We start from the raw sequence: 13633 nt of genomic DNA on the forward strand, positions 1-13633 counted from the left end.
TTAACAACACTTGCAGAGTTCCTGACTAGTGCCTTTCATACCATTTAAATGTTTTCATTTTCAATAGATAAATTTCTAAAATCTGAATTTTTTTAATGAACAGTGATTTTTAAAATCTGAAGCATGTCTTATTAATTTTGCCACTGCTATACTTTTTCATAACTAAAAGTGACAGATGATTGACTAAATTAATTTTCTCAGGAATAGATTTCCTTTCATCCGTACAGCTTGCCTGGTTGTGTTTTTAGGACTGAACCATTCCTAAAATAATTTACAAAATATTTTATGTAACTGTAAAAAATATACTCGTCTCTTGAATTTCTCTAGTTTTAGGCCTGGGGACTTTTCAGATACATCAATATAGTTTTGTACATCAATATAGTTGCATATGGGTTAAAAATAGGTCTTAGAAAACAGTGATTTACTTCCAACATTATAAATGCAATACTTTGACAATGCTGCTTTCCTGTTAAAGGCCTCAGTGCATTTTAGTTAAATTTAAAAAGATCCAAGTTTTAACAAATAGGCGTACTTTCTTTTCTTGTTGTTCAAATGTATAAGACATAGAGGTAAGAAAAACATTTGGTTCTTTCTACATCAAACACAGTATCCTTGGAATTTCCAGTGTGGCTCCCCAGAGCTAAGAGAATGAAAGAGTCAATCAAGTCAGGGAGGTTACCATCGTGATTAAGATGAAAGCATTTCAAAAATGAATGAATGGCAGCATTTGATAATAAATGATATTCGGCAGTAAAATAAACACCATGAAAATAAAAAGCTGCAACTTACATTTCTAATATGTATACAGCGCATACTGTGAAATTTGTTCATTTTGTTCCTTTTGATCTGTCTGGTTGGCAGTGCTTGAATCAGTTTGGATTTAGTTAATTTTGAAATGATCAGATTTTCACCACTCTTGCTCTTCTTCTCTTGTCTACATTCAATGACAAAGCCATCTTTAAACTAAGCAGCTTTACAGAAATTTGATATAATTTTACTTTGGATTCCTCATGTTTCTTTTCTTTCTTGGATCTTACCTAGTGCTGAGCACTAATGAGTTTTTGTTTCAACACCATAGACCAGTGGATTTACTTTCAACAAACTCTCAGCTTTGTTCCCACCTCTAGCTTTTTCCTTCTCTACAGTTTCTGAATTAAATTAAAATCTCCTCAATTAGTTTTACAATGACCATTCAATTAAAAAAAGTAATAAACCCACTTTCTCTGCTCTTTTTCCTGCTAACTTCACCCATTCTTCATAATTTCTAATGTTTATGTGGGTGTGTGAACTGCTTAACTGAAATAATTCTGGTGATTTTTCTTCCTCCTTTAAAATAATTCTAAGTTTCATCTTTTCCCTGGAGCACTCTAGTTACAGATTTCCCTTCCAGCATCACCTCAATTTTCTTCATTCCCTGCCCCCAATAGCTTTTGCCTAGCACTTTGGTTATAATAAAATAATTATCTCCAACAGAAAAAAAGCTAAGTAATGACAAAGGAACAGGGGACAAAAAGCTATCAGGTTAAAAAGAGACTTTCTGGAATTTTTCAAAAAAATTCTATTACTGCGCATTACAATGTTATAAAAAAAACATTTTTGAAAATGATCACTTTACCCCGAACTACGGCTAATACTTAGATAACTAATACATAATATTTAGAACACATGTAGTATGTTGTGACATTTTAGAACTACAGAAACCCTGATAATTTTTATTATATATTTTCCACTAATAAGATATTATTACTGCATTCGAAACAAACAAAAAAAAACTGCCCACAATCGCAATATTTTAACAAAAAAGACTACTAGTATTTTAGTGTTTGGCTTCCTGCTCTTTTCCCCATGCTTTTCTTGGGTATATACATTGGTATATACTGCATACAACATTTTACTCTGCTTTTAAAAATGTATTTATATCTTAAACATTTTCTTGCATTGCTACAGTCTTCAGAACCATTTTTTAACATAGTGCTTGTATTTTAATTAAAAAAATAAGATAGCACATGGTAAAAAAAAATTCAAACAGTATTAAAAATAATGAAAATTAAGCCTCCCTCTTGTTCTATACACCCTCTTCTGCTCCTCACAGGCAACTCCCCTTGGCACCTTCTTGGATAGTCTATGCTCTATGCCTGCCATCCCCTGTCCCCGAACTGATGTAGATTACACATGCTGCTCTTTTCACTTCCTATATTTTGCAGAGCCTCCTGTATCAGCATTTATTGGTCCCTCTCATTCTTTTTAATTTTTCTTCTCATTCTTTTTAAACGTTGCATAGCATTTCACTGCACAGAACCATAATCTAGTAACCAGCCACCAGGTGACTGACAATTAGATTGTCCTCAGCCTTTTGCTCTTAGAAACAACGCTGCCATTGTCAATACTTATACATGCATCTTCGTTACCGTGTACAAGTCTATCTGTAGGATAAAGTCACAGTAAGAAATTCCCAGGTACTAGGTACTGCCTGATTGACTTTCAAAGGAGTTGTACTAATTTATCTTCCATCTAACAATGTATGAAAGTGCCTCAAAACCACTATTTGCAAAAACTGCCATAGGAATTTTTAAATCAATTATCTAAAATCTTTAAAGATTCTAGCTTGCCTAGGTATTTTTCTCAATTTCAGCTGAAATATACAAACACCGCATTAAAATGACAATAAAATGAAGACCAAGTTTCGTATCTCAAGGATCTCAAGGGTGACTGTTTACAGGAAGCCCCACTGACTACTGGAAAAAGGAAGGGACAGTGCTAACGATGCAGTTGCTGCTGCCCTGCGTTACCAAAAGGAAGTGGCTATCAGTGGCACGGGGCACAGCCTGTTACTTGGTGTCAGAGCATTCTTGCTATAAAAATGAAAAGACAGATTGATTTCCTAATTGATAAAGACAAATTAGATACAATAGGAGAGAAAATCCTACACATGTCAAACACTAGTCTTCCAAAACTTTTTTTTTCTTTTAAGACACTATAGAATATACAAGTATAGCTTAAAAAATAATTTTATAGGGGAAAATGGTGTTCCTTTGTCTAATACGAAATGGGTGTCTTGACTGAGGTGCTACTAGCTGAGGATCAGGTGAACCCAATTAACCCAGTTTTGATTTGTCCCTAGTAAGTAGTTTATTTTTGATGTACACCCTCCCTAAATCCTTTAGGGTACTACATGGAAAACCATAAACAGTCTATAAAGGTCATGACGTTAATTTTGCTGTCATTCTCACGCCTTAAGCAGGCATCAAAAGCTAAAAAATCTTGTCCTCTGGGAAGGAAGGCAAATCTGAAACTAATTATGGTACTTATTATCGTAATACTATTAAATTAAACACTATGACCCCAGCTAAATTTATTTTGGTGCCTTTCGTTAATGAAAAAACTTCTCAAATAACTGCAGACTCTCACAGAGCAAAATAACTCATCAGAGGACTAGAAGAGCAAAGTAACCACTCAAAAACCTGAATTTTCACTCACTTAAAGCTTAACTAGGTAGGAAGTTTAATATAATAAAAAGCATAGGTGAGATCTTTTTACAGAAGGTGCTGTACTGGCTACAGAGCTTCACTCAAAAAGTAAAAATACCACATGAATAGGACACTGAAACCAAGAGTCCTATCTGTCATGGCCAACGACCTGCATATGGATGGGTTTCACCTGTTTTCTGTTGTCAGGTACTTCTGTTTTGTCAACTGAGAATTTGCTCGTAACTGTTAACCAGTTGCCGTGGAGCTGATTCCAGCTTATGACATCAGACCTGTCGCCATAGGGTTTTCAATGGCTGATTTTTTGAAAGCAGACTGCCAGACCTTTCTTCCGAGGTGAGTCTGGGTAGGCTCAAACCTCCAACCTTTCAGTTAAAGCGTCTTAACCCTTTGTACCACCCAGGGGCTCTGCAAAACTATTACTATTTATTTATACCACAAAGGAAAAATATCTCAGTGGTTTCTTTTTCTGCTTATGTTTTCAAGAATCAAATTGCTTTAGATATTTAGAGGACAGGATGGTCCAGAGGCAACTGCTTAGCTTAATGATTTCCTGCTAGTTCAGGTTCCTACCACCTTACCAACACCTGGCCTGAGCACACAGTGAGGAAGAGGAAGTCCCCTGACCTGGCATGTGGGATTATCACATGGGAAGTGTTTGAGTGTGCTCTCTAATGCCCAGAAACCCACACAAGACCCATACACACTTTAATGGAGTCCTTATGATCCTACAAATGCTGAGGAACAGAGACCAGGGCTGTGGAGAGGCAGTGGTGAGTTGGGTGGGCAGGGAAGGAAAAGGAGGCAAGGAAAACTACGAGTATCTGTCTAGGACTAATGAGCAAGGGAAAGATGAATAAGTATCAATCAGAAAGAAATAAAAAAGGAAGTAGGAGGAAAAAAAGGAAGAATGACAGCTTTTTCAAAAGGAGAAACTGCATAGGAAAAAAATCTTTTAAATTCCAGTTTGTTTAAATATCTCAGAAGATCTACAAAACCATTTCAGAACTTGTTTTTCACGTGCTCTGTAGCGGTTAGAAGCGGTGCTTGTAGCATTTTTGTGCATTGTTGACAGACTTGACATTCAGTGACTGTTGACTGGTGTAAAGTCTTGTTGCTGATCTACTGTAACAGTTAATTAAAATCTGAGATCAAGCTAAAATACCTCAAGGGCATCTATCATTTCTCTAAATTTGAAAGTTAATCTTAGAGAAAAAACTTCTAGTTGTCTCTTTTTGTTTAGAGGTGTTAACTATGAGGCATTACCACATAGGAAGGATGAGAAAAATGAGAATGCAGAAGGCAACAGAGGATCATTTCTTCCTGGAAGGATTTCTGCAATGGTTTATTATGGACACCCAGGGACTTCAGTTAAAAGAATATAACTAGGAGTCCTTTCCTGGTCCTTTGTTTTCATGCATTTGATCAGGTTCCCACAATCCATTTATCTCTAGCATATAGCTTCACATCTCCAACTGCCTTTTGTACACCAAATATGCGCATTTGTAGATCAGCTGACCACACAGCATTCAAGCCAGTGCAGGATGGTGCTTGCCTGCCAGCCTAGAGCTCCCTTTCAGGTGTCCATCTTTGTCTATGCAACAGTAGTTTTATAATTATTTTACAATTTCAATACATTTTGCTCTATTATTTTAGAAAAATTAGTAGAGCAAATGTGATTATATTAGTAATACAAAGTATAGGTCTTGAAAACAAAATAAATTTAGAAAAAAATGGTAATCATTCAGTATGTTTCAAGGGACAGATTTTTAACTTTGATTGGGAACACATGGGACTTAAGCCAGGCAACTGTGTGTTTAATTGCAAAGAAAGTTAAAGAATACTTTAAAAATACACAATATATAAGCCACTTGCTGTCGAGTCAGTTCTGACTCATGGTGACCCCGTGTGTGTCAGAGCAGAGGTGCTCCACAGGGTCTTCAAGGGCTGGTTTTTTAGATGTAGGTTGCCAGGCCTTTCTTCTGAGGCACCTCTGGATGGACTTGAACTACCCATCTTTTGGTTAGCAGCCAAGCATGTTCACTGTTTGCACCACCCAGGGAATATATATGTATATATCTATACACACACTGAACATATATATCTATGTCAAAACACACATGCACATATACATACACACTGGACATATATCTATGTCAAAAAGAAAGCTGTATTAAACAATTACAAAATATGTCACCAGCCCCTGAGGGGCTGTAATATGTATATATTTTATAAATATATTCCTTAATTTTATGTATCTCTTACACAGCATACATCTATGTTTTACTTTTGAAACCCTGGTGGCGTAGTGGTTAAGTGCTACGGCTGCTAATCAAGAGGTCAGCAGTTTGAATCACCAGGCGCTCCTTGGAATCTCTATGGGGCAGTTCTACTCCATCCTATAGGGTCACTATGAGTCAGAATCGACTTGAAGGCAATGGGTTTGGTTTGGTTTTGATACTTTTTACTTTTAAAAATTTGCTTTTTTTTTTTGAGGACTTTATACAAAAGTAAATACTACCTATAAACAGGAAGTACCAGTCTAGGGCTCCTGGGCTTCAGATATGAATGTAACTGCTCTGAAGATTAGATCTGGTTCATTTCTTTCTATTTCACCCAAACACTTATCACCCCATCTTCTGTGGTAAGTTTATCAGAGGCAGGGGATTTCTAGGTCACCTTTTCTTTTATGAGGCTAACTTAATATTAGCAGCTGACAAAAGACCCAGTGTTACAGAGAAAGTACCTTAAATAAGTGAGATCTCAGCTCCAGGTTGGTCCAGCCAGAAGAAAGTCCCCATCCCACCTTCCCTTCAGCTCACTCCCACCCCAGCCATCCCCCACTCCCAGGCTTTGGCAATATTCGTGTGGAGTTGAGGGAATCAAGTTAACCCACGTGGTTCCAGATTAAAACAACTATAAGCATTAAACAAATTACCTCTGAGATTAGGGGACAAGATGGTCCCCATTTATCATGGGCTCAAGATCGGGGTCTGCACCAACAGAGCAGACATGGGCGAGGGCTTGTGGGAGGCAGCGCCTGGGGTACACTGGGCCTTGTGGGGCTTCTCCCATGAAGGCTCAGTTATATTTCAAGGATCTAAAATCTGGTAAAGATTGCTCACCTACAAATTATATCATCTAATAATCACACAGCATGAAATCTGAAATTGAAATACAATTAACAGAAAATCTGTTTTTCATTTTGGCGTACAATCTTAAACACTGATATTACAAAATCATTTGGTTGCTGCTGTAAATTTACTAAGCATTCAGTTTCCATATAAACGACTGAGTGAGGGAGTAATTTCAGTTCAATCAAGTAAAGACATAAATATAAAAGAGTGATTTCAAAAGACAAGAAATTGCTAAGAGTGGTTGCCTCTGGTAAGGGGAGAATTGGGAGACACACTTGGGAGGCAGACTTACTTTCCACTGTATCTTGTTGTTTTCTTAGCTGCTGTTGAATAGGCCCCTGACTCATGGTGACCTCATTTGTTACAGAGTAGACCTGTTGCATAGGGTTTTCTTGGCTGTGACCTTTTGGAAGTAGATGGCCAGGCCTTTCTTCCATGGAGCCACTGGGTGGGTTTGAACTGCCAACCTCTCGGTTAGCAGTCAACCACAAACCACTTGAGCCACCTAGATGCCTCTCCCACTGTATGCCCTTTTGCAAACCTTTTGGATCATGTACTTTGTGCATGTACTAAAGACGACATTATCAACAGTAAGATCAAAAAGAATGAAAGAGGCAGGTGGTTTCCAATAAACGCTGGCATGGAGGGATGGCCATGAGATAACCTTACGTGAAGCGGGCTGTGGAACAGTGGGTATGCTCTCATCCCATCTGCCTTTTTAAAAAAGTTGCATTCCCACAGAGAAACATCAACCTGTCAACACTGGTTACCGCTAGGGCTTGGGTTTGTGGCATTTCCCCTTTGTCTTTGTACAATGTACATATATGTTACTCATAACCAACTATTTTCATATTAAAAACAATAAATAACTATTCTAACAGGGAAAAACTCTAATTAGAATCCACTTAAAAATATTTTTGTACAAGAACAAGCTGAAAGTTTTTTTTTTTAATTAACAAACTAAATGGTAGTCCTTTTTCACTTTTTGTATTTTCCTCATTCCAACTTCACAGTAACCACTACACTCAATAGATAATTTTCTACCAAAATCAAACACAAGGTCCATCAACCATATAACATGTACCAATAAACAGCAAATTAATAAACTGTGGTTGTATCAGTAGGAGGGACATTATATATCATTTCTTAAAATTCTTGTTTCAGTACTTTTTATAAATTAAAAATATTTCAATTTATCAACAGACCAGTAGTTAAGGACAGTTTTCCAAAGCCAGCACAAAACCCAAAGAAATTTCCAAAGACACAACATTTGTATTCTAGGTTTCCACTGTACACCTTAATTCTCCCTTCCCAACACTTGTCATCCTTACATTAATTTAATGTCTATATTCCCTGATATGACTCAAAACTCCACAAGGGCAAGGTCCAAGTCTTCTTGATTCCATTAGCCTCAGGGCCTTGGAGGGGAGAAGTCTCTCAAAAGTATTTGATAAATATACTTTGAAAGATATAAACCTAACCAAAAGGCTCTTATTTACAGATATCAAGGGCAAAATAGGTCCTCAGTATATAACCAAAGACATAAAAAAGATCTACGTCACAGTTAAAAATAGCAAGAATAGGACAAAAAGTGAGTGTTAATCGCTGAACGATCTGGTATGATAAATTAGAGCCTATGTTCTCTAAGCACGATTGCCAAAGCCTACAATATTTTCCATACCTTTTAAATATTAAGCTCTGAATCACAAAGCTAAAGCCTTTAAAAAATAACCACAAGTAACTTCGGGAATGGGATTATAATACTACACTCTTAAGGTATGCTATCATTGAAAAATTCACCTTATTAACAAGACTTTCAGAATTTATTATATTTCAAGAATCTTTTAAAAAGAATTATAGGATAGCTGTTGCTGTTAGTTACCACAGAATTGATTCTAACTCACAGCAAACCCGACATGTGCAGAGTAGAACCATTCCATAGTGTTTTCAAAGCTGTGACCTTTCAGAAGCAGCTCACCAGGCCTGTCTTCAGAGGCGCCTCTGGGTGGGTCTGAACTGCCAATCTTTCAGTTAGTTAAGCGCTTAACTGTTTGTGTCATCAACTATCCTTAAACACACACACACACACTCAATCAGACACATACTCGAACTTTCATTTTGACAAGTCTTGAGAAGCATCCAAATCTTAATATTTTTTATTGAATATGTGTGTTTTTTGGCACGTATGTTTTTACACTTAGGCAGTCTACTAAAGTCTACTCATGAACGGGTATGCCAGTTTCAACAGAATTTTAAACAAGGTGTAAAGTTATATTTTTCCAAAATCAAAACGAAAGTTTTCTGGCCACATGGATAACTAATTAAAGTCATATGCTTTCTTATGCAAGATTACATCTTCTGTCCAAGTAGAATAGTATAAAAGGCAGTTCATTCATTTGTCAATCAACATAACCAGTAATCCCCAAACCAGGCATTGGAAAACTTTTCCTGTAAAAGGCCAGATAGTAAATATTTTCAGTTTTCTGGGACATACGGTCTCTGTTGCCACTGCTGGATTCTGCTGTTGGGGTATAAGAGCAACTCCAGAAATTACACACACAAAAAAAACAACAAACAAAACCACTGCCACCACCAACAATGGAATTAACCTCTTAATTTTCAGGTGGGAGTTAGAGAGCTGCTTTGTTGGTTCAACAGCAGCAGTTACTAACATTTATTTGAGCTTACTAGGTTCCAAACAGTATTCTAAGCATCTTAAATGTGTGTCAATTTATTTAATTCTCACAGCGGCCTTGGGATGGGTATTTTACAAACCCCACTCTACATATACGGAAACTGAAGCACAGAGAAGTTAAGTAAGTCATCTAAGCTCACAGAACTAGTAATTGGCGGTGCTGGGATTTGAAGACAGGTGATGGGTTCTGTACTTAACCACAACTGCCTCTCACCTTAACATTTTTCCCACTCTTTTTTTTAAAAAAAGATTCCATTTCAAATGACAACTCTCTTCCAGAAATTAAAATGCCCAATAGAATAAGCACATATGGAAAACAATGTACTATAGTCAATGCTCATCAATAAAGAGCTAATCTTTAGACTGAACCTATATTAACAGTATGAAAATGGAAGCTTCATTCAAATGAGCGTGAGCGTCAGTGTTCTCACTGGGAAATCAGAACAACAATCCCTGACTCGCTCCTGTGAGCTGGCTCAAAGGAAAATGCCCTGGGGGAGGGTTGCAAAAGGCAGGTCACTCTGATTTTTTCTAAATGACTCTTTTGAGTCATCTAATTTAAATTTGCCTCAAGCTTTGCTGTACACAAATGGGATTTGTAGATTTATATTTGTCCATCACCGACACATCAGCAACAACAGTGATAACCAGGGAGACGCCTTTCCCAGGACAGTTGCAGGATAATGTTACTTAAACCACAACCATTTGCATATTGCTTTCTTCCATGGGTCTTTACCTCTCAGTTGGTTCTATGTGCTGGAACAAATCTAAGGCCATGCCCAACAACTAAGACTTCAAGGGTCATCTGAACTTTTTTAGGGTATGGATTAAAATTTATTTTAGTCTACTCTTGAATTGCCAAAATGGCTTTTAGAAGTTAGAGTAGAACACTATTTCTTCTACATAGCCGCAGAATAAAAACATCACTGAAGAACTTGGCAACATTTTAAGACTTTGGTTGGCCAAGGACGTAAGAATTGCTACAACTGAATTCATTCCAATTGTTTCTCACTGGAAGGCAGTCACTTGCCAGAAAACTATTTCAGAGTCTATTTTCAATATTTACTTCAAAATGCAGAAACTTCAATGACAGAGATGATCTTCACTGCACTGGGGATCATCCGCAAGACCAAGTACACTACAACAGAGACTGAAGAGGCAGACCAAGATAAAAGTGAGCTAAATTCACCTGTTAGGGGCCACCGAGTCAGTTCCAAAACACAGCGACCCTACGTACAACAGAACAAAACACTGCTCAGTTCTGCACCATCCCCCTCACAATTGTTGTTATATTTGAGCCCATTATTGCAGCCACTGTGTCAGTCCATCTCGTTGAGCGTCCCTCCTCTTTTTCACTGACCCTCCACTTTACCAAGCATGATGTCCTTCTCCAGGGACTGGTCCCTCCTGATAACATGTCCAAAGTACATAAGACAAAGTCGTACCATCCCTGCTTCTAAGGAGCATTCTGGCTGTATTTCTTCCAAGAGATGTTTGTTCTTCTGGCAGTATGTGGTATAGTCAATATTCTTCACCAACACCATAATTCAAAGGCATCAATTCTTCTTCGGTCTTCCTTATTCATTGTCCAGTTTTGCCTGCATATAAGGCGACTGAAAATAACCATGGCTTGGGTCAGGCACACCTAGTCCTCAAAGTGTTATCTTTGCTTTTTTACACTTTAAAGATTTTTTTTTTTTTGCAGCAAATTTGCCCAATTCATCTGGTAAACATCAAATAATTTGTCTATAGTTTTCTCAAATTTATGCTTTCCCAAAACATTTGCTATCAATAAATCACATGATTCTGTATTATATGCAATTGCCTTGATAAGAAAGAGCTACTTCTGGGTACAAAAAAAAAAAAAAAAATCCACTCATGTTATTTGAAGTTGTTCATAACAAAGCCTATATTCGAGGAATATCTCTGGCTTAGAACCCTCTAATTTATCTACTTTCAAAAGTCCAACACCCAGAAGTAAAACCTGACACTTCCCTTCTTCCCATATTGAAGCTTTCACCAAATCATGCCAATTTTATCTTCTAAAAAGCTCTCAGATATGTCCACTTCTCCTCATCTCCACTGCCAACGAGCTGCTATCATCCCCTCCCTGGACCACTGACAATTATTTAATTGGTCTTCCCTGCTTCTACTGCTGTCCCAGCTACTGTTACATTTTCAAAACACAAATTAGATCATGCCATCCAAGACTGAAAACCCTCTGAAGCCATAGCACATCTACGGGGTTTTGCATAGTCTGGCTTTATCCAGCTTCTTAGTTTCATCCCTCACTTTCTGTGTCCCAGACATGCTAACCTTTCCACAGGTTCCTGAGCATATTGTGGCTTTCTAGGCAGTCTTTATACATGCTGAACCCCCTGCCTGTAATGCTTTTTTTCTTCTTTATTCTCGTCTTGTTAACTTGGATTCATCCTTCAGATCTGAAGGCAACTAGGCAGTGGTGTATCACCTCCTTAGGAGAACGGGCCCTGATCTAGTCTGGGCCAGATACCCCTGTTAATAGTGTCACTGCATCCTGTATCTTTCCCTCATAGCTCTTATGACAATTATAATTTTACTTAGATAATGCCTATTGCCCCTAAAAGACTAGAAGCTCTACACGCTGAGAGTTCACACCCCTTTTTGTTGACATGGTACTCTAATAATTGGGCACAGTCACGGAACACCTACGAAGGGCTCAGCTAATATTTATTTATATTGTAATTGTGATATAATTCACATACCATACAATTCATCCTTTTAGAGTATACAATCAATGGTTTTTAGTATATTCACAAATTTGTACAACCAATACCGCTATTTATTTAATTCCTGAACATTCCACCACCCCCAGAAGAAACCCTATACCCATTAGCTGTTGTTCTTTATGGCCCTCTTCTCCCTAGCCCCTGGCAACCACTAATCTACTTTCTATCTTGATATATTTGCCTATTCTGGACATTTCATATAAATGGAATCATACAATATATGGTCTTTGTGTTTGGCTTCTTTCATTTAATAAAAAAAAAAAAATTTTTTTTTTTTATTTAGCATGATATTTTCAAGGTTCATACATGTTGTGGCATATATCAATATTTTACTCCTTTTTATTGTCAAATAGTATGCCATTGTATGGCTATGCCATATTGTATTTATTCATTGATCAATTGATAGACATTGGGTGTTTTTTAAAGTAGGCAACTTTTGGGCTATTTTTAACACTGCTGTTATGAACATTTGTGTACAGGTTTTTGTGTGAACATGTTTTCATTTTTCTTGTGTATATATCTAGGAGTGGAATTGCTGGGTCACATGGTAAGCTTATATTTAATTTTTTGAAGAACCGCCAGATCTGTTTTCCAGAGTAGAGGTACACTTTGCATCCTAGCTAATAATGTATGAGGGTTCCAATTTCTACATCTTATCATTAACACTTTTTATTATACCTATCCTAGTGAGTGTAAAGTGGTATCTCATTGTGGTTTTGATATGCATTTCTCCAATGACTAATGATGTTGAATATTTTTTCCCATGCTCATTAGCAATTTCTATATCTTCTTTCAAGAAATCTCTATTCACATTCCTTGTTCAGTTAAAAATAATTAAAAAAAATATTTAAAGTGAGTTTCTTGTAGAAAACATACAGCTGGATCTTATTTTTTTAATCTACTCTGATAGTCTCTGTCCTTTAATTGGTATATTTAGACCATTTACATTTAAAGTAATTATTGACATGGTTTATTAATATCTACCATATTTGTAACTGTTTTCTGTTTTTTTTTTTTTTATTGTTGAGTTGTAAGAGTTTGCTATACATTCTGGATGTAAGTTCTTTACCAGATATATATGAGATTTATGAACATTTTCTCCCTTTCTGATGGTGCCTTTTGAAGCACAAGTTTTTAATTTTGATGAAATCCAAATTCCCAATTTTTTGTTTTTTGCTGTTTGTGATGTTTAAGGTTATGTGTCAACTTGGCTGGGCCATGATTCTCAATGGTTTGGCAGTTATGATGTAGTGTGACAGTTATGTAATGATGTAATCACTTCCACGATGAGATCTGATGTAACGTAATCAACTCTATGATGAGATCTGCTATGACCAGCCAATCAGTTGAAAAGGAGTTTCTTTGGGGGTATGGCACACATCTAATATATACGGACTTTCTAGTAAAGCTTTTGCTCTACTCTTGATCCCGCATTTGGCTTGTCATCATCTGACCTCTGGTTCTTGGGATCTGAGCCAGCAGCCTGCCATCTTACCTGTTGTTCTTGGGTTTATCAGCCCCTGCAGCTATGTGTCAGGGGAAGCTTCC

The 13633-nt window shown here is 37.0% G+C and overlaps 1 protein-coding gene across 41 annotated transcripts in view; it reads right to left on the reverse strand.

Annotated features, from left to right (window-relative positions):
• Positions 1 to 13633, reverse strand: part of ZNF438 (zinc finger protein 438) — a 223164-nt gene that overhangs the window by 57730 nt on the left and 151801 nt on the right. For 24 of the 41 annotated variants that reach the window (XM_064285043.1, XM_064285042.1, XM_064285036.1 and 21 more), the window contains 2 exons: positions 10763 to 10930; positions 790 to 934 (listed from right to left, as the gene is read on the reverse strand). The exons of 14 other annotated variants lie outside the window; for them this stretch is intronic. Coding sequence is in view for 24 of the 27 variants with exons in the window: in XM_064285036.1 (XP_064141106.1) it covers positions 790 to 791 (2 nt within the window). In the remaining 3 variants the exon portion in view is untranslated. The remainder of the gene's footprint in view (positions 1 to 789; positions 935 to 10762; positions 10931 to 13633) is intronic. 3 more of the 41 variants (XM_064285033.1, XM_064285014.1, XM_064285040.1) reach the window with 2 other exon arrangements.

The sequence above is a fragment of the Loxodonta africana genome, chromosome 4 (genome assembly GCF_030014295.1).
Source record: "Loxodonta africana isolate mLoxAfr1 chromosome 4, mLoxAfr1.hap2, whole genome shotgun sequence".
NCBI classification, from domain to species: domain Eukaryota; kingdom Metazoa; phylum Chordata; class Mammalia; order Proboscidea; family Elephantidae; genus Loxodonta; species Loxodonta africana.